The sequence below is a fragment of the Vipera ursinii genome (assembly GCF_947247035.1).
Source record: "Vipera ursinii genome assembly, chromosome: 2".
Lineage (NCBI taxonomy): Eukaryota > Metazoa > Chordata > Lepidosauria > Squamata > Viperidae > Vipera > Vipera ursinii.
Window position 1 is genome coordinate 272,629,125 of NC_139513.1, and position 26,547 is coordinate 272,655,671.

A 26,547-nucleotide genomic window follows, 5' to 3' on the forward strand; every position below is an offset into this window, starting at 1 on the left:
TCAATCTCCCCAGCAGTTACAACTCGAGTAGGGGGTGCCAGCTGGCACGTATGAGTCAGTCAACCTGTCTTGCAAGGCAGCTGTGCCCAGTTGCAGCGCGCAGCCTAACGCCACTTCTGAATCGGCCACCCTCTTTGGAAGAACCCCCCGCAGCCTCCCTGCCGTTCTGAGGGACCGGCTGAAAAGTGGCGGCGGGGGGGGGGACACCTTCAGGCGCCTTTCCCGCGTGATCCCGTAACTCTTTCTCTTTAAACCAGACCGAGTGCCACTACTCAAAAAGAGGTGAAGATCCGAATCAAAGCCCCCGGCAGGTCAGGTTTGGAGCGCCAACTCCTCACCGATCGGCGAGGCGGTTCGGGAAAAAGAAAAGCGCCGCTTCAGCCCAGCTGAAAGAAAGGCCGCCGTGTCCCTTCTCTCTCAAGGGCTCCGCCGGGTCGCTCAATGTCGAGACGAGGGGAGGGGACGAAGGGGCGGAGCCGGGCGGGGCGGAGCGTTCGCCAGCAGAGGGCTCCGGAGCTGTAGGCTTCGCCTTTTTTTCTCTCTCTCTCTCTCTCTCTCCGCCCCTCTCGGTCGGTGCCAGAGTGAGAAGAGGCGCTTGCCGGCTTGGCCAATGCCAGGAGCGGCACAGGGCAGTGAAGCGCTGCTGAAGGGCGGGCAGGACCAGCCGCCTCCTCCTCCTCCTCCTCCTCCTCCTCTCACTATTCTGAGGGAGCCGGCTCGCCTGGCTGGCTCGCTCTCTTTTCCCCGAGAGGAGCCGGACAGGCTGGAGCGCTCTCCTGGGCGCTGGACCGTGCCATGGAAGGCAACAAGCCGTGCGCCTCGCCCGGCAGCCGGGACGAGAGCAGTCCCGGCACCAACGCCTGCTCCCAGGCAAAGACGGCTGCGGAGAAGGCGCTGAGCAGCCCGAGCGCCGGTGGGAGCCTGAAGGAGCAGGGCAATTCGGTGTGTTTCAAAGTGGAGGGCAACGGCGGCGCCGAGGAACCGGCGGGGGGCTTCGACGGTGCCGACGGCGCGCGGCGCCAGTACGGTTTCATGCAGCGGCAGTTGACTTCCATGCTGCAGCCCGGGGTCAACAAATTCTCCCTCCGCATGTTCGGCAGCCAGAAAGCCGTGGAGAAGGAGCAGGAAAGGGTTAAAACTGCAGGATTCTGGATCATCCATCCGTACAGCGACTTCAGGTGAGGGGCGCTTGGTTGGGCGGCAGGAAGAGACCGGGTTTGCAACTGGTGAGGCTGAGCAGGCAGGAGCCAACTCTGGGCAAGCCAAGTCTAAACTGGAAGGGGCGTATTTGCTCATTTGAAAGCGCCAGCCGGATGCTGGGTGCTGTCAAACAGTATCTGGATGTCAGACATAGGAGCGGGCACCCTGAGTTGATAACATGGGAGAGAGGAGGAGGCATAGGATGAAATGTTTCTGTCTGTCACCTTATTCGGCGTTGTCTGTCTCTCTGCAGCCCACTCCAATAATTTTGATATCACTGCTGATGAGAATTGTGAAAAAAAAAATGCTGGGACTTCTGCTTAAAGCCACATCCTGTTTTCTTTCTTTCTTTCTTTTAAAAAAATCTCAGAGAGCTAGTTAGTCTTCATCCCTGGCAAAGTTTTCTTCATCAGAACTCATTCCTGTCTGAAGAAAAACCATCCAAGAAACTAGAGGCACAGGATGAGGGCCATGAAAATTACAGAGCTTCTTCCTGCCTTTTCCATTTCTTCTCTCTTCCTACAAAAACAAGAATCAAATTCCAGTTTTTGGAAAACACATGCCGGTCTTGTCCATAATCTAAGTACGCTCCCAGCATACTTACCGTACTCTGTTATTTTAAAATTACATCTCATCTTTCCTCTGAGACATTAACGTGGTGAAAGTGAAGCAGGTTCTCTTATCATTTCCTGTCTACAGTAATTCTCTAAGGTAGGCTGAATATTTGTTGGCCCCAAATCATGCAGTAGTGGTTTTTCCCCAGGTAAATTGCTTACCTCGGGAACTAAGCGTATTCATTCATTGATTTATTCATTCCTGGGTTTACATGGGAATATGTCGATCCATGAATGTAACTTAACAGGTTAGGTTCACATATAGACCCTAATTTACAAATAAATACATTTCAAGATTAAATTTATCATTAACCAAGCCTAGACTATGTAAAAGCAGAAAATGGAATTTTAGCTGATTTGGTTAAGCAAGTTGGGAGAATATAACCACTGAATTCCTTGTTGAATGGAGACTTGAATGTGGATTTCTCTGATTCCAATTCAAGTTCTCAACCGGTGATGACACTCCTCTCAGAATGCTACCATAACCTTTGGGATTTGAACTGGCAAGCTGGCTCATTTGCATCGCTTTCAGTCCCAATGGAGCAGTCTATTCTTAAGCACCTGACGAGAAGCTAATTTTTTCTTCCTATCAGCTTCAAAATATGTTGCTGAAACAGATAACATGATTCACCTAGCCCTGCTTTAAGGGAAAAAAAAGCAATATTTTTTTTAAAAAAATCCATGTATTTATTTCATTTTATATCTTGCCTTCTATTCAAGAATTGAAGCAAAAATATGTATTGCTTCCCACCATTTTACTTTCACAAGAAGCCTACAAAGTTGATTATACTGATAGGTGATGACTTGTCCAAGGTCATCCTACGAGCTTTATTCCTGAGACAGTATTTGACCCCAGGTTTCATTAGTCTCAGTCTGCTAATGTAACCATTATATAGTATTATTTCTTATGATCTTTAGTTTTGAAAGATAAATGGTTTGGGGTTTTAAAAATCCCCCTTTTCTTCTTAACAAGTAAAATTATTTCACTGATTTTTCCCCAATGTATTTTTACAGATATTTTTAATCCATTCCATTCATTCATTCATCCATCCAATATTAATATTAGACCCTGCATTAAAAAACCCCCTTTCACAGCAAAAGCAAGGAAGGTGAAATATGACTTTATTGTCAACCCCGTTTTCCAATAATAGGGCTGTTCCTTACTTTATCTTCTCTGAAAAGTATTCATTCTCTGAAGTGAAAAGCCAGTGGTTGCTGGCACACTTATTGTATGGCATTAGAAAGTTGATGGGTGCTGTTTTTCAACAAACCAAGAACTACTAATGTCTAAAAACTGTACATATCCCTTCCTTTAAATCATTGTTGTAGCAAGTAATCATTTCCCCTCCAGCTGACCAAAGAGGACAGACAAATATACCCTGCTTTCTTTTGAAAGGTGAGAAAAAAAGTATTTACATGTAACTCTTTGAGTGATGCCAAAATTAGAAACAAAGTGATTGACCTTGACTGCAGCCCTATGCAAAATGCTCTTTTCTAAGCACAGAAGGTTGGGGGGGGGGAGGGGATAGCCACTTCGGTGCATTTAACATTTGCATTAGAGACTGATTCAAAGCCATTTAAATAACTTCCCCCCCTAATCAATCCAAAGAATCAAATAGAATTGACTCAGTTTTCTGAATAGATTGAAATAATTAGATTGGTAATTTGAATTAAATCAATTATTTTGTTTGGGTTGGAGTTGATCTGTATACTCCAAATACATATGTTAAACATAATATCTCAAAAGTGTTTTACATGGGCAAATACCTAGAACATTAACTGACCACTTATTTTATATATTTAGTCATTCATTTCTTTATATCAACATAGGTTCTCTGGACTGCTTTTAAAAAGCAAGAATGTGATAGAGTGCAAAAGTTAAAATTGTACAAGTTATCCAATCTTCTTCAAGATATATAGGCAAGCACATACAATATTCTTTATAGAGTACAATTTTACACATACAATTAGGCTCTGCATATATAGGCCAGTGTGAAAGACATGAATCTCTAATCATTAAAGTTGGTAGACACAGAACATATTTGGGACACTTTAACAAAATAGCTGTAATGGTTTGGATAACCATTTTTTAAAAAATTACCATGGGTAAAACTGATGATGTAATTTCTCAAATAGATAAGATAACCTTTATTGTCATTTTTTTACTGTGAGTACACTGGCCCACATTAAAAATGAATTTCTGTTGCCTGTTCTCAAAGTATATATATCTATATCACACATATATACGTGCTATATGCATATACACCCATACCCACACACACACATGTACTCACACACCATATATATATGTGTGTAGCATTTATATATGTGTGTTATGTATATATTAATCACTGTCCATTTTGAATACATAGCGGAAAGAGGAAACTTGAGAGTTCACAAGGTTGATGCTATAGGGAACCCCTTTCATAACTCCTTTTCAAGATGTTGTATAGTTCCTTAGCATATTCTGTATTGTTTTCTGGAAAGGTGAGCACTCTTAGAAAATTTTGGTTTCTAGCTAACAACTACATTATTTTTTAAGAATGCCACTTGGACTCAAAAGGATTCTCCTTGAGGAGAATATTTTGCTTTTTGATATGCTAGCTTCTTATTTTTAAGAATTATAATTAATAATTATATCAATTGGCTGACGGTAATGGTGGGCACCAAAGAAAGTTTCAGTGATTATCGGCATCAGTCTGAGGATCCAGGGCTTAACTGAATTGTGTGGGTATCAGTCACATCAAGAGGCCATGGTCATCTAATAAATGTAATATTCACCCAACACATCTCTGAGTTCTTCATTAATCTTTGAACCTTTCTTTCTGATAAATGACAAAAGAAGGCATCAAAAATTAGGAAACCAGAAATGTCCCAGAAAATCATTATATATATATATATATATATATATATGTGTGTGTGTGTGTGTGTGTGTGTGTGTGTGTGTGTGTATATATGTATAAGTTTAGAAATGTGTGCTGTTTTTGCTCTGAAAAATCAAATCTCTATCCCTGAGTCCCACTGCTGTGTGAAAAACGTATATACGGTCTTGGTTGAATCATGCACCATTGAATAGCTTATGCTGATCTGTGCATAAAATTGCTTTTGTATGATAATACATGCATGTTTGGCTGCCTTCCTCAATACTTTGGATACAGGCTATTATCAGGAAGAAAAAGAAGAGCATGGATTGAGGGCAACTGGGATTTTGAATAATAATTTTTGGATAGAATGGATTTTGTCCTTATTAATTTATCTGCTGCTACAAACCAGAGACTAATATATTTTAAGACACACAGTATTACTTTGCATTGAGGTCTGTCAGAGGGGAGAAATATTAGAATCTTTAACTGGTAGCTATCCAAGGTGTTGAATAATAGGGCTTTTGGAAATCCCATCTTTAACCTTGGAATGCACTGCCCTTGTCCTTTCAACCACTGTATTTGTTGCTGTGCATAATATACAAATTTAATTTCCCTCTTAGGCATATGGAAGAGGAAAGGGAAAAGAAATTTATATAGTGGTGACCTTCTGTAGATCAACCATTAATAGATTAGCATGGTCTTCCACATTTATTTAAAAGCTATACAGACCAAGTGACATTTTAGCACAGTATAGAATAAAGTGTATCTTTCATTAATGTCACTTTATTCAATCGTATAAAAAAATGCTAATTCTATTTACTGATGCTAATTCTTATAAGCACTAAATGAGAGGTAAAGAGTATATATCTTGGTATCCTAAAATGTGCAGATATGTTTGGATATAGCATTGTAGCGTTGGTGCACAATAATTTGAACTTAATTTATTTAAAACATTTTGTAGTAAGTCTTGCGTTGTTTATGCATACTGTGTGTGTGTGTATCTATAAAGACAGGAAGGGACATGGTGGCTCAGTGGGTTAGGATGCTGAGCTTGTCGATCAGAAGATCGGCAGTTTGGTGGGTCGAATCCCGAGTGCCGCGTAACAGAGTGAGCGCCTGTTACTCGTCCCAGCTTCTGCCAACCTAGCAGTTCGAAAGCACATAAAAATGCAGGGAGAAAAATAGGGACCACTACGGTGGGAAGGTAACAGCGTTCCGTGCGCCTTTGGTATGTAGTCATGTTTCGATGAGGTCCCACTTGTCATCTTCAGGCTGGTGTCTTCGGTTTCGTGCTTGTGCGAGCGAAGCATGATCGGAAGATACTAGCCTGAAGATGACGAATGGGACCTCGTTGAAACGTCGTCGACACCCTCAATCCTACACAGGAAAAGACCCAAATAAGCCAAGACCTATATACATATACCCGTGAAAATCTACGAATATATATATATATATATATATATATATATATATATATATATATATATATATATATGTAATTTCTCACTGGCTATTTCAAACTTTTAGAAATCTTTGACAGTGATGTCAGTTCATACAATATAAAATAGTTTTCTCCATTTGAAGGAAAAGCTTTCGATAGAAGAGAAAATGTGGAACAGAGTTGAATAGTGGATAATGAAATGTGTGCAAGCAAGCAGTCAAGCTCAGAGAACCCCAAAGACCCTGTAAGGAAGAACATGTTTGAAATTTACATTTTAAGCAAACTCAAGAGAAACCTTTAATAATAATAATAATAATAATAATAATAATAATAATAATAATAATAATAATAATAATGAGGAGGAGGAGGAGGAGGAGGAGGAGGAAGGGACCTTGGAGGTCATCTAGTCCAACCCCCTGCTCAGGCAGGAAACCTTATACCATTTCAGGCAAATGGCTGTCCAGTCTCTTCTTAAAAACCTCCAGTGTTGGAGCATTCACCACCTCTGGAGGCAGGTTGTTCCACTGGTTAATTGTTCTGTCAGGAAGTTTCTCCTTAGTTCTAGGTTGCTTCTCTCCTTGACTAGTTTCCATCCATTGCTTCTTGTCCTGCTTTCAGGTGCTTTGGAGAATAGCTTGACTCCCTCTTCTTTGTGGTAGCCCCTGAGATATTGGAACACTGCTATCATGTCACCCCTCACCCTTCTCTTCATTAAACTACACATACCCAATTCCAGCAACCGTTCCCTATATGCTTTAGCCTCCAGCCCCCTAATCATTTTTTTTGCTCTTCTCTGTACCCTTTCTAGAGTCTCGACATCTTTTTTACATCGTGGTGACCAAAACTGGATGCAGTATTCCAGGTGTGGCCTTACCAAAGCATTGTAAAGTGGTATTAGTACTTCACTTGATCTTGATTCTATCCCTCTGTTAATGCAGCCTAGCACTGTGTTGGCTTTTTTGGCAGCTGCAGCACACTGCTGGCTCATATTTAAGTGATTGTCTACTAAGACTCCGAGATCCCTCTCAGAGTTACTACTATTGAGTAAGGTACCACCTATACTATACCTGTGCATTTGATTTTTCCTGCCTAAACATAGAACCTTACTTTTTTCACCATTGAATTTCATTTTGTTAGATAGTGCCCAGTGTTCGAGTCTGTCCAGATCCTTCTGTATCTTAAGCCTATCTTCTGGAGTATTGGCTATTCCTGCCAGCTTGGTGTCGTCTGCAAATTTGATGAGTTCCCCATCTATCCCCTCATCCAAATCATTAATGAAGATATTGAAGAGCACTGGGCCCAGAACAGAGCTCTGGGGCACCCCACTACACACTTCCTTCCATGTAGATGCGGTTCCATTGAGGACCACACGCTGAGTACGGCCTGTCAGCCAGCTACAAATCCATCTGGTGGTAATGCTATCTAACCCACATTTTTCTATCTTATCAAATAGTAGGTTGTGATCTACTTTATCAAATGCCTTACTGAAGTCCAAGTAAATTATATCTACAGCATCTACAGCAAGCTTAAACACAAGCAGAGGCTCTTATGGATGGTTGTGATAATTGGGTGTTGGTAGAATCTGACAAGTCCACAGAGCTGTCCCATCATTGGAGAACTGCCTCAAAGTAAAATATGTGGAAGGAAGAGGATAGCAATGTCTAACATGACTCAGTTTTTCATTTCAAAGTCAATTAATTTTAAATACAAAATGGAAGATTAAAATATCCATTTCTCCTTGTAATAAACATGGATTTAGCAATCATCCCCCAACTTTTTCTGATCAATGATGGTTAGTTTGATTATATTTATATGTGAGTTTAGGTAATGCATCACATTAAAGGATCCCTACTGAGTCCATATATTAGCCTGTCCAGTCCTTTCTGCATGAATTTCCTTGCATTTTTTGACTGCAATTTGTTGAACAACCTTAAATTTCAGGTTGTGAAAACATGACTCTCATTACTCAAATTATCTATCCTGTACTTGATTTTTGATATTTTGTCATACCCTCTTTAGTTCCATGAGAGGGAGCTCCAATTACTGTAGGTTCTGTGGGTCCTTGATGCTGTCTGGTCTTGGTGGTTTTCTTGCAACATTTCATTACCAAACTCAGTAACATCATTAGATGAGGTTGCCTAGTTTGGTAATGAAACATCTGCAAGAAAATCATGAAGCTCAGAGAGCACCAATGATCCTGCAGTTCAATCTTGAATTATGAATATTTTCTTCTGTTGGTTCTGTAATTTCCCTTACTATGAAAAGAATTTCATCCCTCTAATTTGGTTGCATATTTTGTACTCCTTCTAGCTTTCTAACGTCCTTTTTAAATTGTGTTGACCAGAACTTGCATATATTGTTCTGCTGTTATAAACAACAAAATAAACTCACACATAACCATAGAAATACCCACACATAACCATGAGTATTATACTGGGATTGAGATAAAAAAATCAGAATCTTTTTTGCTGTGTATACAAATGTTTAGGAAACTATTGGACACTTACAGAAACTTAATGTTATATTAGATGCAATGCTGTACAGATTTTTTGGAACTCAACTCAGAAATCCATGTGTACATTGTGAATGTGTATATATGTATATGTGTTTGTGTGTGAGTGTGTGTGTGCACACACACACACACACACACACATAAATGAATGTATGTAAATCTATTTTAGGATTGCCTCTCCAATTAAAGACAATCCTAATGATTGCCCAACATCTTTTCCATGATGATCTGTCCCTAGCTTCTTTCTACAACTGGTGCAACTATCATCAATCTCTCTCAGTCCTTCATTAATTGAATTAATTATTAAATAAAATAAATCCTAGGAAATAAAGCACTTTTTACAAGATTCAGTGATATTCCATTTGCATGGGTCAACCATTCTGTCTCAAATATATAAATTAGTGTCACACAAAAAAATACACAACAAACATGAACACCTTCAGCTCTTTTCTTCCAGAACAAGCTTTAGAAGAGAGGAAGACAAATACTCAATAGAGATGGGGTAGGTCCGTAGGAGGAGAGAGTTGCTGCACTGAGGAAGAAAAAAGAGGGGGAAAAGGTGGATGGAGTTAAGAAGAGACCATGGGAGTAGGAATAACAAGAAAAGAGAGATAAGCGTTTTTAGCATTCTGAATAGAGTTACATTCTCAAGTAAACATTGCCATCCAAGTAGGAATTAATTTTTCAAAGCTTTTCAGATGCATTTGCAACTCAGATTAATTCTTTTGTTTTCAACAGCTATTGTTATATCAGACATAAGATGTCAATTTCTTCAATTAATAAGTACCGGTAATTATTTGAGGGGAAAATTAGTATTAAGCAAGAGCTTATACTATATCACAATATTTCTCAATCTTGACAATTTTAAGATGTGTGGACTTCAACTCCCAAAATACACAAGCCAATTAATTGGAAAATTCTTGAAGTTGACGTTCATACATCTTGAAGTTGCCAAGGCTGAGAAATAACTGCTGCATTAAATTGTATACAATGCTATCTACTGTCAATACATTCAGTACTATTATAATGCTAACTATTTCATGATATTATAACTGGTAATGGGTGTTTTTTTTAGTTGGCAATAAATGAATTAAGTGCTGATAATTTATAATTTATATTTATACCCCATATAAATATAAATTTATAAATTTATATTTATTTATACACCTTTATTATTTTTACTTAAAGTGACAAACATATCTAATATACCTTCCTCCTCCTATTGTTTCCCACAACAATAATCCTGCACGGTGCATTGGGCTAAGAGAGTGTGAGTGGCCCAAAGTCACTCAGCTGGCTTTCATGGCTAAGGCAGAACCTGAACTCAGGGTCTCCTGTTTTATAACATGGTGCCTTAACCACTAGACCAAATTGGCTCTAATTAGCCCATATAACTAGTTCTGACCCATTTATTATTTTTGTCCAGCTCTTAACTAGTTTTCTGTTACCTAAGTTTTAATTTACCTCCAAAACAGAAAAAAATAGAGGGTTAAGGAAGGCATATCCTGAAGTCTTCTGGATGTTTTAGACTACATTTTCTGCAACTTGCCACACTAGATGATGCCATTGGAGTGGAATTCCAAAACAATTGGGGAACAGCAGGAAAGACAGTGGGAGTAGTGAAAGACTGAGGGATTCATAGTGCATCTAAGAAATGGGGAATCAAGAAGATAAGAAAGAATTGGACTGTCTCTGGAAATGAAGTTTAAAAAGACATTAATACCCTTCACTGATGTACTAGTTGTCCTGCTTTTTTGTTGTATTATTGCGATTCTTACTCCTGAGATGGTATAGTTCGGGCACATGTTTTTCATGCAAAAAAATTCAGATTGGATTTCTAGATTTGCTTTCTAAATTGGACCTACCATTTCTAGATTGGATTGTGCTACCAGATCTGAGTTGAAAAAGTGTGGGTGGCCATTAGATGGCAACTGAGAGATACATTCTGCATTTAAATAAATAAATAAATAAATAAATTTAACAATACCATTCATTAGCAGTTACTTGACAACTTGCTTATAGAAGACATGGAATAATTTTTCAAGGCCAGACTGAATTCAGTGATGTTGGCAAATAGCTCTAATAGATAAGCTGGCCAAAAGCAACAACAACAAAATGATAGAGAGGGAATGGGAGAGGGAGAGGGAGGGAGAGAATAGCCAAAGATGATTTTTCAAGAGTGTGGTATAGATTTATTGAGCATACAGAGAGTACTACAGTTTATATACCCCTCCTAAAGACAAGGTCTATTGTCAGATATTCATTAGTTTTAAAAGAACCACTGAGCAATGCATTAATCTATACTACTGATTGCTATATTTAACATACTAGGAAGTTCTATTGTATAAAAACAACATAGAGCAAATTGTAGTATGCACTTAAATTTTAAACAATAAAAAAGAAAAAATGCAATACAAATATTATGCAATTCATGCATGAGGTTCTGAATGCATAAAATGGATAGATGTATAATTGAAAAGCCTTGAAAAGATGCACTTAACATACACACACACACACAGAAACAGAGAGAGAGAGAAAGAGAGAGGGGGGGAACATATTTTCTTTAATAATGGTATGTGGTCATTAGGACAAGGAGAATAGGCTACTCTGATGGGAATTAAGCTCTAATTAGCAAACCATTATGTAAGCAACATGATAAACCTTTGTCTTCCTAGCCCCGCTTGTGACATTCAGGCTATGCACTTGAGATTTCTTCCTGACAGCTTTTATTTCTTCATAATCCACTTGTGATACTGACATGATATACCTGAAGCTTCCTTCTCACAGCAGCAATGTTGCCCTTGTAACCTCTAAAGGTATTTTAATTTCAGATGGAGTAACAAGTTGAGTGGTCAAACTGATTTGTCTCGTACTGTCTTTGAAATGTGGTAGGCAAGGCTCCCATTTTGAAGGGCCATTCACTTAGGCAAATAGCTGTCTATACTCTCAATCTGTAGAAAATAAAATAAAGGTTTTAGGCTTGGTACAGTGTCATATCCAGGATATGAAAGCATTTCTTAATCTTGGTGATCAAATATCATTTTAAAAATAGATGGAAGAGCTATTATACATTACATATTCATCAAGCTGTTTCTTTTCAGATCAAGTAACGTTATGCAAGAGAGCCAGATTGGTGTGATGAAGCATCAAGCTAGAAAGTGGGAGACCCTGAGTTGCAGTCCCATTTTAAGCATGAAGCCAGACTTCGGACCAGTCACAATCTGTCAACCCTAGGAAATAGGCAATGGCAAACCATTTCTGAAAAACCTTGCCAAGAAAACTGCAGGGGTTGGTCCACATAGTCACCAGAAGGCAATGCTGACTCGAAGGCACACACAAACAATGTGCAAACTTTAGCAAAAGAATAAAAAGTAGCAATCAAATAAATTAAAATCAGGAAATAAAAGAAAGAAGAAATGAATTTTAAATACTGTATATACTGTATAGTTTACAGTAATAATGTTTGCTATATTTTTCTGTTCCTGTCAACCATCATTACTTCTATCATGGCTGTATGTGTTTCTCCTTTTAGCTTCAAATTACATAATAAGGAAAAATGTGATAATTTGGAATATAAATTTAAGAATTTGGGGGTCAGAGAAAACATTATTTTCCTTGCTAACTTTTTCTGTTTTTTCTTCTTCTCCGAATTCTTTTGTACAATTTTCTTAGGCTTAGAAGAAGAAATAAAAAAAAACCTTTCATCCATAATTTTTAGTTTATTTTCTAGAAGTTTCCATTTTTATTACCAGTTTAAGAATTAACTCATGCTCATTTTTAGTATTCTGTTTTCCTCATCTTACATAATTATTTGTAACATGGCATTTCCCTTTATAACTGCTAAATCTTGATTACTTATGTATACTGGCAGATAATTGTTCTAGGAAAAAATTTCCAGTGAATCAAGGCACAAATCACCCTATAGTTTATGCTATGCAGCCCCAAAGAGGTTTAAATGAGTTCAAAATAACTTTAAAGTCCATAAACAAAATCATTTTGTGATTGTATAAATAGAATAAGCATTTCATGGAAGAAAAGGAAAGACATACAGCTTTTCCTCTCTGACAGTGATAACGGGCATATACATTGTCTCTTTACTACATTAAAACTTTGGAGGTCCTTTCATTTGTGAAATTATTTTTAAATCACATTTCAGGAAATAACAAAAGTGAACCATAGTTAAATCAACTGACTAGCTTAGAATTTTCAGTCAACATGCCATTATCAAGACATTCTGGAAATAAATGTCTGGATTACTTAAACTGCAGGAAGTTGAGAAAGACTGATATAATGCAGTATTTAGGAAGCAAAATATTTAAGAGCAAAATGTTGGTGATTTCCTTTGTATGTTGTAACTTAATTTAGAAAACCCTTCTTCCATCTTTCTGCCCTTCTTTGTTTTTCTAGATGTAATTGTTTTCAAGAAGTCATCTGCAATTAACATTTGTAGAATACATTGGTATTCTGCTACAAAGTGACCTTGTTTTTGTTTTAATTGTTTGAAAACTTACAGATATAGATGTCTCAATAATGGAATTACTGTGACAATATAATAATCGTTTTAAGGACTGCAGCCTATTAGTCCCTTCATTATTTAGAAATAGAAGACTCTTCTGTTGAGCATGTATCTCTTCTAATACTATGACACCAAGACATAGGTGCAACCATGGAAAAGAAAGAACATTCTACTAAAAATGAGGCTGTATTTCTTAAATGAAAAAAATATATTTTAGATTTGCAGCAAACTTCTCAGCAAGCCTTCCAGAGGCGTATTTACCATAGTTAACTTGAAAATGTCTCAAATCTGTGAAAGGCAATCTTGTTATATATTTATGAGGGATGGATTAAAAGTGAAGAGAGAATTTGGTGGTTGAATAAATGGTCCTGCATACCATGTATGTTAGACTATGAGCATCCTCTCTGTGTGCATTAATGACACACCAAGTAAAGACACTTTGCAAATTTAAAGGCAAAAGTGTTAGTGTTTTAGTTTTTCTTTTGTTAAATTTGTTTCATCTGTGAAATTAGTGCTTCTAGTAACAGAACAGCTAAAGGTTACATTTGAAAAAAAAGAAATCTCCATTGTAATCATCTTTAGTAACATAGAAATCTGCCTTGTGTTAGCTCAGACTTTTTGTTCATTTGCTGTGTCCATTCACTTTCTCATAGTTATATTGGCTAATATGGTTCCTCAAGAACTTGGAATCCAGAATCCAGATTTTTCTTTATCAACGTCCATTTTTATGGATTTAATTTCTGATCCAGTCCATTATTAAGTTAATTTCTTATCCAGGCCATTCAGTTAAATAATATTGAAGATTTTTTTTCTTCTTGGAGTTATTAGGTAAGGCATAGTAGGACTGAATGTCACCAATATATTGACATAGCTCAACTCTAAAGTTCTACATGACTTCCCTCAATGATTTCATGTAGAGAATAAAAAGAATGTGAGAAAAAAGGGATAACAACCTAAGTGATGGACAGTAATCCCCTAGCGCACCCTGCCACACACAATTCAGAAACCATTGCCAAACAATACCCCCAAAATCCTGTATAAAATGATTCAGAATAATACAGTGACTGATGGTAATAAAGGGTCAGGAGAGCTTTATGATTTTGTTTTGAGCACAAATTGTCCATTGTCTATTTTAAGTAGCACCAGTTTCTCACATTCATTTTAGGACAATATCTAGTTGTTATTCTCTCTGACTCCACATGCAAATCTGTTTTCCATTGTTAGCATTCTGTGGTTCCTATGTAGCCTGGGCTTTGTTATTCACAGTAGCTTCTTTAGTAATATAACATAGTAATGTTCTCAATCTTATTCCAATTTTCTTGCCCACATTTCATAAAGTCTTCCCTCATTTCTCTAAAATGAATTTTACAGATTATGGCTTTCTCTCTATAGGTAGTATTTCTGAGTTGCCATTATTACATACAAATGAATCAAAATTCACAAAAATCCACTGAAAACCATAAAAAAATACTAATTGGTGTTGCAATTCAGTAATATCACTATCCACCCAATATTGAATCTTATCTATTTGGCTGCCTAAGATTTTTGAGATAAATGCTTAACCTGCTTTTGATGAGTACAGGAGTCAACTTGCTAATTGAAAAAGCTTTTCAGAAGTCTATTTCTCTAATTCTATTTTCTCCAGAGATGTGATTTCAATTTTGGAATTCATGGCCCGTAAAGTGCTAATTCGTACCTACAGGATTTATTCTAGACATATTAAATCAAGTTAATGGCAGACAATAACACATTCACATATGTACAGTACATGTATATTGTCATTGGTGACACTAAAGACTCAGTAGGCTTTCTTAAAGATATGTTAACAGGCATGATTTTAAGCAGAAATAAGAATAAATATTTTCATATGCATAGGTCCATCAGAAATTAGGTCCTGATCCTAATGTGTACAGTTTTTATGCTTGGATAAAGGTTTTTCATATCAAATTAAATTATCATAAATGTTTACATGCTATTGTGGCATATTTTAGAGCCAAACCAATGCATACAATTTTTAAGTTTCAAACAGTAAGTTGCAGAAATATGTCAAAGGGAAAGTAAGTATTTTTTTCCATTCTCCTTTTTAGAGTTTTGATAATAAATTTCCTTTGAAAATATTAGTAAATGTATTGATTATTTAGAACATGGAAGCTATAGTTCATTGCTAAAGGAAGAGTTGAACCTATGTTTTACTATACCTTCTGTAAAGGAAGTCAGAGGTAACATTTTTCTTTTATGTTTTTGTTTCTTTTTATAATTCTTATTTTTCCAATTCTGTCTCTAATCTCTTTCTTTTCTATTTTTTTATGTTTGACCATTTGTTTTAGTTACTTTTTTATTTTTATGCTTTATAAAAACATTAAAGTTATATTAACAAAGAAAATATAAATATTTAGTATTAATTATAACTGTGACTTGGTGCCAGTGGGACTTTGCTTTAAAAAAAACCCAGAGGACAGATTTCTGATAAAAAAGAGAAATGATTCCTTTCTGGGTCTACATACTTCCAAGTTGAATGTGAGCTTCTATGGATTAGCTGTGATTCACATTGACCATCAATGTTACAAGATCAAGATTACTGGAAGGAATTTCAAATGAAATCAATTGATATTGATTTTTGAATTAATCCTTAAAAAGGATCTGTGAACATGCAAGCACTTTAAATCTCATCTGACATTTTCAAATTGATTCAGTAACATGATTCAGTTTAACACTCTGAACAACTTAGGTTTCATTCAGACTTTCATAATCATTACATTGATAGAAACCTACTTGAATTACATGATTTGAATATTTGCATAATTCTATGAAAAGCTGTATCAATAATGAAGAAACATATTTATACAATACTTATTTAAAACACATTTTAGTCATCATAAAGTTTGTATTGATGAATGTAATTTCATAATTGTCCATATATTTTTAAACAGTTGATTTGTGGTTGGTAGGTTAACAGTCAACAGTCCAAGTCAAAGAGGATCATTTATTTCTATCTACATCTATTCAATGTCTTATTGAATAGTTGTCATATTATCAAAAACCTCAACGAGAGAATGGGAGTCAATAAACTATAACACAGTAAAACAATGGAATGCAATAGTTGACCCAAATTTACATGTTAAATGTTGCTGGATTAGATTAGACAAAATGCCTACTTTGTTCATGTTGTGTGGAGAACGGATAGCAGTAGAAAGTTTATTAGCAAAATATGAATGTAAAATTTGTGTTTTCTGCAATTTTTTAAAAAAAGATTCTTAGTTAAAATAAATAGCAAAGACCATTTTTATATGGACATCTTCATAATTACAATCATCAATATAAACTTTATCTACGCTGACTAAAATTGCAAAGTATTACTTTACCTGCAGCATTAATTCTTGAAATGCTGCCGAAACCCAGATAGGCACCATGTTAATTTTCAGAAAATAAAAATGCTTTGTTTAAAACCACCTGCCTCACACAAAAAGAGAAAGGAAAGCTGTACCTTGAGGCCAGATGAGATGACAGGAACAACTTCACCAGTTTACCTGCTGGTAAATGAATGTCTTGTGACTAATATACTCACCATTCTAGCTATTATTTGACCTAGCCAAGGGGTAGGGAACCTTGGCTCTTTTATGACTCATGGACTTCAACTCCCAGAATTCCTGAGCCAGGCTGGCTCAGGAATTCTGGGAGTTGAAGTCCATGAGTCATAAAAGAGCTGAGGTTCCCTATCCCTGACCTAGCCCATTATATAATCTCAGAAGTCCTGAAGTGCCTTGTCTTCTACCATATAACCATATAACTGTTCAAAGTTATTTATAAGTTTATTTCCAATAATGCCATCAATTCTGATGCTGTAATTCCTCTCCTGCAATTATTTAGCACAGTATTTCAATTTCGGTCTTTCTTGGATTGGTAAAGATGTCTTTGAATTCAGCTGGATTTCTGGTAATTCTATAGACATATCCACACAGTTTTCTTACAAATGGTATGGAAATGGTTTGCTATTGTGCTATTTTCTAGTCTAGTCTAGAACCTGGAATTTACAAGTATTCTGCCATCAAGTACAAAGAAGGAATGATCCAGCACTCAGACATGGTTAACTAGTGCTGCAATCTGTAGTTACATCAACATAAGGCGGAAGAATTCTCTGCCACCTTTCTGCTGTTAAGGTCTCGTGTTTCTTTCAAACCTAGTATTTCTTTCATACCAAAAGTTTCCTCTGAATGCTTTTGTCTGAGAGGCAGTTTGGTCTATTAATTAAGGCTCCATGTCAGAAAGCTGGAGACTGTGAGTTCAAGTTCTGCCTTAGCCATGAAAGTCAGCTGGGTGACTTTTGGATTTTTGTTTTTGTGGGGAAACTAGGAAGAGGAATATGTGTTGTATATGTTTTCTGCCTTCAGTATTTGTAAAAATAATAAAGGTGGAGTAAAAATGAATAATACTTAACAAGACTTAGGTGTTCCTATTAAAATGTAGCAGAAGAATAATTTCTCATCATCTGTAGAGGGTTGATTTTCTAGATACTGGCTTGTGAGGATAAAACATGCCTTGCTTATCAAGTCATTGACAGAATTACGAGCTGTCAATCAGGGAATTTTAATCAGTTTGCTAAGGATTCAAGATGCTATTCTGACTTATAACCATCTTTTTTTTTAAAAAAAAGTCCAATTATGCGTATTTCTGCATAATCCTGCACAGTGTTTAGCATTTTGATTGCAGTGTTATAATGATCTAAGTCTATATTTTTAATTTGGAGGGGGGTAGATTTGCATGAAATTGCATGAATATATTCCATAATAAATTTAAATTTAAAACAGCTGGTGAACTCATAAGAACTGCTTTTCAATCCCTTGAGTTACAAGTGGAAAACAAATAGGGATTAAAATGGGGTTTATTTGTGAATGACAATACCGAAGTTCTGACACCCGCATAAGGGGGCTGAATTTTTGATAAACCAGAGTTCATTCTTACCTTTTTTTTCTTTAGATTGCAACACAACTGCATTTATTGCATTTGTTATTTTAGGTTCAAAGTCTGTCAGACTGCTTTGGTGTTAGAAACAGATGGTTTATGTTTTTTTAAAAAATCTTCATTATGATTCATGGCAATGGTAACTCATACTTGATCACCACATAGATTACTGTGACATCCCTTAAGTGGGGCTGTTTATGGAGAAAATTTAGAAGTTACAGGGGTACAGAACAGAGCAGCCAAACTGCTGATGGGTCAGTCATAGAATTTCAGTTGTAAGACAATCCTAAAATTGATGCCCCGGTTAGCTGGGTGGCAAATCAGTAACAATACTGAATATCTTAGTAATTAAACACAACCACAAATAACACATCAATATAAAAATAATAGCACAACAATAATGGAAGCCAAATAAGTAGATATGCATGAATAGTCATTTCTAATATTCAAAGGCCTTCTGAAAAAATACTTGTGATAATATTTGTGTTTCTGAATTTAAGAAGGTTAAGGCCTAATTGCATGCCTGAAGACTCTGTTGCAGAAGGAAGGAAGGAAGGAAGGAAGGAAGGAAGGAAGGAAGGAAGGAAGGAAGGAAGGAAGGAAGGAAGGAAGGAAGGAAGGAAAGGAGAGGAGAGGAAGCCTTTGAGATGTAGTTACCATATGCTGTTGGTGCTTAAAAAAATGAAGTACTTTATAGATAATCTATGATATACCAAAAATAGAAAAAGAGGTCAGAATACAAGGCTCTCAACTTGAATCTGAGACCCAAATTACTGAAAAATGTGTACAGTAAGCTAGAAACCAGGAGACTGTGAGATGATGTTCTGCCTTAGGCATAAAAGCTGGCTGGGTGATTTTGGGACAGTTTCTCAATTCACATTATCAGTCTCTGGTGACAAGCACTCAGGTTGCAACCAATGGATCAACACTCAGTTGATCTGAAAAAAGCAGACTTTCCACTTGTGTGAAAATGCTAGGATGAAAAAAAACTGTTTTAAAAAGAAACTTAAACTTATTCAAAGTAAAGGTTTGAAGTAGCATCTTGACTTACAAGTAGTATTTCTTGAAAAAAAATATCCCAGGGCAGCTGTTATAACTATTTCTCCCGACCCTGATTATTTTAATTAAAAAAAAAGTTAATGTCCTAGAGTTTACCTAAGCAATTTATATAAATAATTAAAGATGTAATTTTATACTCACTTACTTGAGAATAAACCCATTGAACTCATCAAGATTTCTGAAAATAAATATTTCTTAATATGCTGTAAAATGTAAATCAATTTAAAAACTACAGTTTGGGAATACTTAAGCTTTAAGTCAAAGTAAATACTATAAATGCATTCAGTGTATTCCCATCTGCACAATTTCCCATTAAGTCTTCTGTTAAATTCAGTGTTAATAAAGATTTTTTATTGTTATCTATAAAATGTTCCCTATTAGATTATGAGCTCTCATTGTTTTTTTTCCTGGGCCATAAGCATGGTAATTTAGAAAGAAAAAATGAAATGATTTTTCTTTCAATTAACTTTTCACTTTATTTAACCAATTAAAATATTAATCAAAATGGTTTAAAAATGCAGTGAGCTTTAGTTCTGAGACTAAAAGGAGATTTTTAGGCATATAGTTATTTTTTTGACAAACATAAATAGAAAGAAAAGTGATGACCTAAAATGACCTAAATTTCTGAAGTGCTTGATTTAAGAGCAACTTATCATGAGCCACTTGCTCAACTGGAAACACTTTTCACTGTCACCTTAGGTTGTGTTCCATGTACTGAAGTAAAGAAACAGCCACAGAACTGCTGAATAAATAATTGCACAACTGGGTCTAGTCTGTACTCAAGAATCAGAGAGAATGTCTACTCCAAGAGATTTCAAGGAATGCATGCTACACAACAAAATTTATTACCTTTCTGTAAGTTGTGGCTTTCATATGATGTCACAGGAGCCACCTGTGACATCAACTTCGCAACTTAGCCAACTTCACATTTGAACAGATATTTTTAAATCAATATGGCACTCAGTAACGTTATTGGAGAAAAAAACATCATGCTGCTTCTGATGGAAAGGACTGCTATATCCTATAAAAAAAACTAAACATAGATAAATCCAACACTGATGGATGATTTGTCTAAAAAAATTGAGATAAATAGGGCAGTTTAGTTCTGTCCTTGTTGTAATTAGTTTGAAATATCTAGCTATCAGATAATACTTAACCATGATTTGACCTGACCTTGGCTGATTTTAAAAACAAGGTTTTCCTTTTTTGTGTACTTTGTAATCAGACACAAAGCTATGGATAAGTCCTCAAAAGTCTTTCCACTTAACATTCAGGCAGAATGTCTCCTTGGTACAGAATTATTTGGAGCTTTAGACAGCACAAATCTTCTCTAACCTGCTGTCACCTACCTAAGACCTGCAGCTAGCAGATCTTTATAAAACTCGGCTCCAGGTTTTCCATCAGGTCATGTTTTTTAATAGTTCTAGTTCATAGCCAAGGCAGAGAGTTCACCTGGGGGAGCTACAGGGCTTAATTTAACCTCTCCATGGAGACGTCCTCGGACAAATGCTGGCTCTTCGGCTTTGAAACAGAGATGAGCACCGGCCCCTAGAGTCGGAAATGACTAGCACGCATGTGCGGGGGAACCTTTACCTTTACTTAATAGGTTTCCCAGGTTTCAAATCTGTAGTAGTTTGATTAACTTGCTGACTGGTATAACACCTTCAGAGACAACTGAAAGATTTTCCTGTTTGCATCAGAATGACAAATGAGTGTACAAAAGGAACAGGGCTTTTGTCATGAAGGTGATTCTCCCCCACCCTTTCCCCTTATGGATGCCACTATTCACATCACTGTGACACTCCCCCAATAAACCATTCTATCTGCATTTGTTGTATATATTTATGAAAGTCTATCACCTAGACCCACATGTCCTGTTTTTTGTTGGTTTTATGTTCATTTTAAAGGCTGTTTTGTCCCAGATTAATATTCCTCTCTATAGGGAGGATGAGTTTATAAATATTTTCCTAAATATGTCTTAGGAAAATAACAATTGTGTGCTCTTGTGCTGTGTAGAATGATCATAAACCTAAATGTGAAGGCCCAGTTCATACTGTCTCCTAAGACAATAGCTGGGTTTCCTGAACACATTCAACCATAAATAGCCCACTCCTGATTTCATTGACTTGTAAGACACACACACATATGTACACATACACAAAGTACAAAAAGCTCAGAAATAACATTGTGGTCCATATATTACGATATCTTTTCAATTATAACATACTTTTAAAATATTTTGGGAAAGAATAAATTGATAAATTCAGCTGAGAAAAGCTTTTTCTCTAAGAATTGATTCTATGTATTTAGCGCACACAAAAGCTGTACAACAACATACACATTATTTCAGCTTCAGTGATTTGTAAAGGCAGGATCAAATTGCCTTGATTTGCTGATTTGTCTTACTACAAGTAAGCAGATAAGTCAAGGTGGCTGCTATACTGGGTGGAACAGTGAGTGTATTGACTTCATAACATTGCTTCAAAGCAGGGATGCCTGTCTGCAGAGGAGGTTAAAAAAAAGTCAAGATGGTAGCAATGTTTATATGCCAAATCCCCACCCCTTTTTACTTTCCCCTATCCACATGATAATAGACCGGTGTAGCACTAATCAACAACAACAACAACAACAAAATAAGCTTGCTTTAGGATTTCTGGATAAAAATAGATTTCTTCAGCAAATCAGGGAATTTGAAACTTTTTCAGGCTACAGAACCTGTTTTTTAAAAAATCCTGAAACTCTGTTCAAGAGGAAAATTCTAAGTGATGGAAAGTTAACAATAAAATGAAACATAATAAGGTTAATAATAAATAATAAACTAAAAATAACATGCATATATAGAGAGAGATACATATCCAGGCTGGGTGTGACAGTTTATTATTGTGTGACTGAAAATTATGCATGAGAACCACCATTTTTGCAGGGAAGTCACTTAGAATGAATCCTCCACTTAGGAATGGAAAATTGATGGCATGGATTCCCCCCCCCCTACTTTGAGTGCCTGGTTGAATCCACTTAAGCACCTATCTTCTTATCCCCTTCCTGCTTTTGCAAACTTGTCATGTAGATGTACTATTCCCACTGTGGTCATGTGCATTGCAGCTAAGCAGTGCAATCCTAAATTTCTTTAATTCTCACACACAGCTGTGTAGGACTTATGCTTAGTATGTTTGCTCAGGATACCATCTTAACTTCATGCATGCAAATAACTGGAAAGTGAAGAAGGAAGGAAGGACTTATGGGAATCACTCCTGTGCTACTAAACAAATTAGAAACTCCTCTCTCCTGTCAGTTTTCTATTGTCTTTGCTTTCAGCTTCCTTAGCTGCTCTTTAGAAGACTTCAATTGTTTAATGGCTGGGGAAATGTTTGTTAGAGCTTGGAGGCAGGCAGGAAATTGGATTTTGTTTGTGTATTCAAGAGAAGATGGAAGACTCAAGCAGTGAGGGACTTAGGAGTAAGGCAGCCAGCTTCTCCTCTGTGGACATCTTGCGAACACTGAGTGATAACAAACACTGGAGACATACAACTAGTGAGATGCAAAGAGCTGGTGCCAAGACAGGGAATGGATAGGATATCTGGGTATGCATTCAAAACTACCGCGTTCAAAAGAAGGAATCTCAAGTCCTGCAACTTAGAAGCTAAGTGAAAAAGTTATTTGGTTGAATAAGAAACTCATAAGGAACTCATTAAGGATAATATATGTGGCTAGGAAATGGAGTCAAGAAACTGATTAAGGATTATGGCAGTTCTTTCTCAACCATGTTCCTCTGATAGTTCATTATGCATAGCTAGGTCTTTCCCTTTGTCTTTCCCTCCACTCTGAGTGTCCTAAATTTCTTACCAGGTTTATCTCAGGTGAAAAAAAAAAGAAAACCAGCAGGCTCACAAGAGCCCAGGATGAAGCTGAAGAGATGGTTGAAAGCTCTCACAAGAGTTGTTGATCCAGTGAGAATTCTTTGGGGCGTCTTATAGAACTCAATGTTCATAGAACTTCTGTGTTTTGTTTCAGAAGACTGGAGACCTTAGAACAGTATGACAGTAGTAATTCAGTGACTGAGTGACTCAGTTTTTAGAGCTTTTCATCTTAATGAAAGACACAAATATCTCACCATTCCCAAAAGGAATAAATGGAAGCTTGTCCTAACCATACCAATATTTTGAAAGTGCTTCCTTTATAAAATATTACTGGGTGGCCAGATGCTTATGTAAAAAATTAAATCCTATTACATTTAGACAAGTCAACTCAAACTGCCAAGTAAGCATGGATAAGATTAATTTACAAGGGCATTTGAAATCCGCAGCTAATCTGGATCTATTTGTATTGTCTTTTCTTCAGTTCTTCTTTACCAAATAGCAAAAATATCACGTTACAAAGATGTCAGAATGGATCAGGTACTCTTTTGCATATGAGTGCTGCTTAATAATTTAGCAAATCAGATTCTAGTATCACCTTCCATAGAAAAATATTTGCATTTATTGAGAAATTTTTGATCAACTTTACCTTCAATATTCTTAGAAATGAACAAAGCACTGTGTTATGCTCCCCTTCCAAGCAAGTAATCAAATAAGCAAACATGGAGAAAAATAAATAAAAAGATTTCCCAGGCACTGTCTGTTAAGATACAATTCAATGGTGACTTCCTGAATGCGGGAAGGGTGCAATCTGAAATTAATTTCTAAGGAACATAAGGGGGCTGGAAGGTGCTGTGGGCATGCATTCTAGAGTATGGGTGGGTACACATTAAGGTGAAGGGGATTTCTAGAGGCAGGTGTTTTGAAGTGTGGGTGGGTACAGAGAAGGTGCAGTGGACAGGTACTAATAAATTAGGGTAGGCAGGTGGAAAAGCAGTGGGATTGGGAGGGATTTTTGTCTTCCTGCCAATGGATTTTGCCAGTAGGAAGGGAATGTCAAAAATTGTGGCTTGCTTCAACATTATAACTGCAAGCTTGAACACCCAGATTTCAATCATATGACCAAGGGAATGCTGCAACAGACACAATTTCTTGGACCATTTGTGAATCTCCCTAGTTCAGTACCATTGTTAACATTGAACAGTTGCTGAATAAGTGTTTGTAACTCAAGTATCTGTAGATACTTTGGAATCTATTCTAGTTTCTATAGTAAATAAAAAAATATTGCTAGTCCTGTGAATAATTTCTGACCATAGACTTGATTCAGAAGGAGTAACTTTTTCTCTAAACCAATTTGAAGTAAATATTGTGGACATTTTATAAATATCCACAACAATTCTCTTGTACAAAAGAAAAAAAAGATTTTTGTTTGACTACATGGCAAAATATGCCAAACATTTACTTTTCCATGTTATCATTTCAATGCAAGTCAATATCAATATTTTTCTTGTAACTCCTTAGGTAGACAACCAATCACAACCAAGGGAACATGCAATATACAGAATTCTAGAGTGAAAACTGTACCTTTTCAAATTATTGTTTCAGGCCATACACACTCAAATATGAATTTGATCAGTAGGGAATGATATTGAAATTCTGACTCAACAGATTCCCAAAGAACTGCTATTGTTTATCACAAACTTTCAATTTGGGAAAAAGAAAGCAGTAAATATTTGTAATGCAGTTATAGCCTATGAATGTTTTGTTACAGATTCACAGCAAGAAACATCAAAACTGTCTTGTTACTGATTTACGTTTTGTAATACTTTATGTTGCTTTAATTTACCATACAACAGTATTCTACACATCTTAATATTTCAGATGGATTGGGGATTTAATGATACACAGGTGGTTTATTTTAATCTTTTAAATATATTATGAACTGCCTCAGGAAAATGTGCCATGAAATATAGCATACATATGTGGAAATTGTGAAAATAGCAATATACTCTTTTCCTGGCCTATGTGTTTTGAGTTCTTGTTCATAAGATTTCTTCTCATCTTGCAGTTTAATGCAAATGTCCTCCACACCCATTCATTTTAATTAGCCACCTCATGAATCTTTCCTGTGACAGGGCTTGACCTAATCTCCTGGCACCTCGTTATAACTATTTCAGTTCCAAGGAATCTCTGAATGCAGATTAGGAACTATTTCCTAAAGAGTGCACCGGCTCAACTTCACCATAAGCTTTGATAAGTGACCATGAGCTTTGATAAGTCACCAGTTGTTTTACAACTAGGCATCCTTAAAGCCCTATAGAATGTAAGATAGTCTTATACTAGAGATATAACTAAGAATGAGATAATTACTTTGTTGTTCATTTTTGGAGCCAGGCAGCTCACCATAAATTCAATATTTGTAAAAATAACTCACTATACTTACAGAGAAATGAATCTATGTTTGGGAGTGGGGTGTGGAAACTACTGTTATTTTTAATGACGTAGATACCAAAAGTAAAACAATAGAATAAAATAATTTTTAAATGGCAAAAATCTCATGGGATGTCCACCTCATTTGAAATCTTAAGAAATGTTGATGATAACAATGGAAAGACATTACTGACATTAGGTAAATTAGTTGTTAAAAAAATACCTGTATCACAGACAATAGGGCATCTTACCATTATTGTACAGGTATTCCTTATTATTATTGTGTGATTCCCCTTTGTGTGATAAGGAAAAATTAATTTATTAATATATTTCAAATTTGAAATTTTAAAGTTGTGATCTGGGCAAGAAAGAAAACTATAGGATGGACTTCTCCAACCTGATCACTTTCAGATGTGGGGGATGCCAGGTTCTGAAATACTTAGTAAGCAATAGGGTTACTGGAAGTATGGGACTTGGAACACATCCAGCACCTGTCAGTCTGGAAAGCACTAGGATGGAAAAGGTTATTGTAGGAAATTTATCTGAAAATTTTGCTGCTGGTGTTTTCAGTATACACAAACATTCATATCCTTCACTGATATGAATTGTTCTGAATTAATATAATGCTGCTCGGAGTTGTGTAACATTTCACTCTGCAGGGAACTTGACAGCATTAATTACTTGATGTTGAAAAGTCCTTGAATGTTTTTTAAGTAGGAACTCTTTTTCCAGCACTTAAAATTGGTGTTGCTTATGAGAATACAGACAGCTTTAGGCACCTGAACATTTATCAGTTATGGTCTATAACCATCCTTAGAATTTTATACAAAATACTTCATCAGAATCTTTCTATAATAGAACCATTATGTTCCGCTCTCTAGTATAAGGGGAAAGAGAACTTGGCCATCTTCAAAAATTTAAAGAGTACTATCATATTTTCAAAGAGCCCTCTTCTTTTAGAGCTAAAGGTCACATCCAGTCCCTTGATTGTTGCTCTTCTCTGAATGTGTTCCAGTTTCTCTGAATCCAATGGTCCTTGCCCAGTCTTTGAAGTGGACTCTGAATAGTGCAGAATAAAGTAGAACAGTTACTTCCCAT

The 26,547-nt window shown here is 36.4% G+C and overlaps 1 protein-coding gene across 1 annotated transcript in view; it reads left to right on the forward strand.

The window, feature by feature from the left end:
• Positions 1–795: 795 nt before the first annotated feature.
• Positions 796–26,547, forward strand: part of HCN1 (hyperpolarization activated cyclic nucleotide gated potassium channel 1) — a gene marked incomplete at both ends in the record, with an annotated part of 159,038 nt that continues 133,286 nt past the window's right edge. Inside the window, one exon of the mRNA XM_083356618.1 lies at positions 796–1,178. Coding sequence (XP_083212744.1) covers positions 796–1,178 — 383 coding nt within the window. The remainder of the gene's footprint in view (positions 1,179–26,547) is intronic.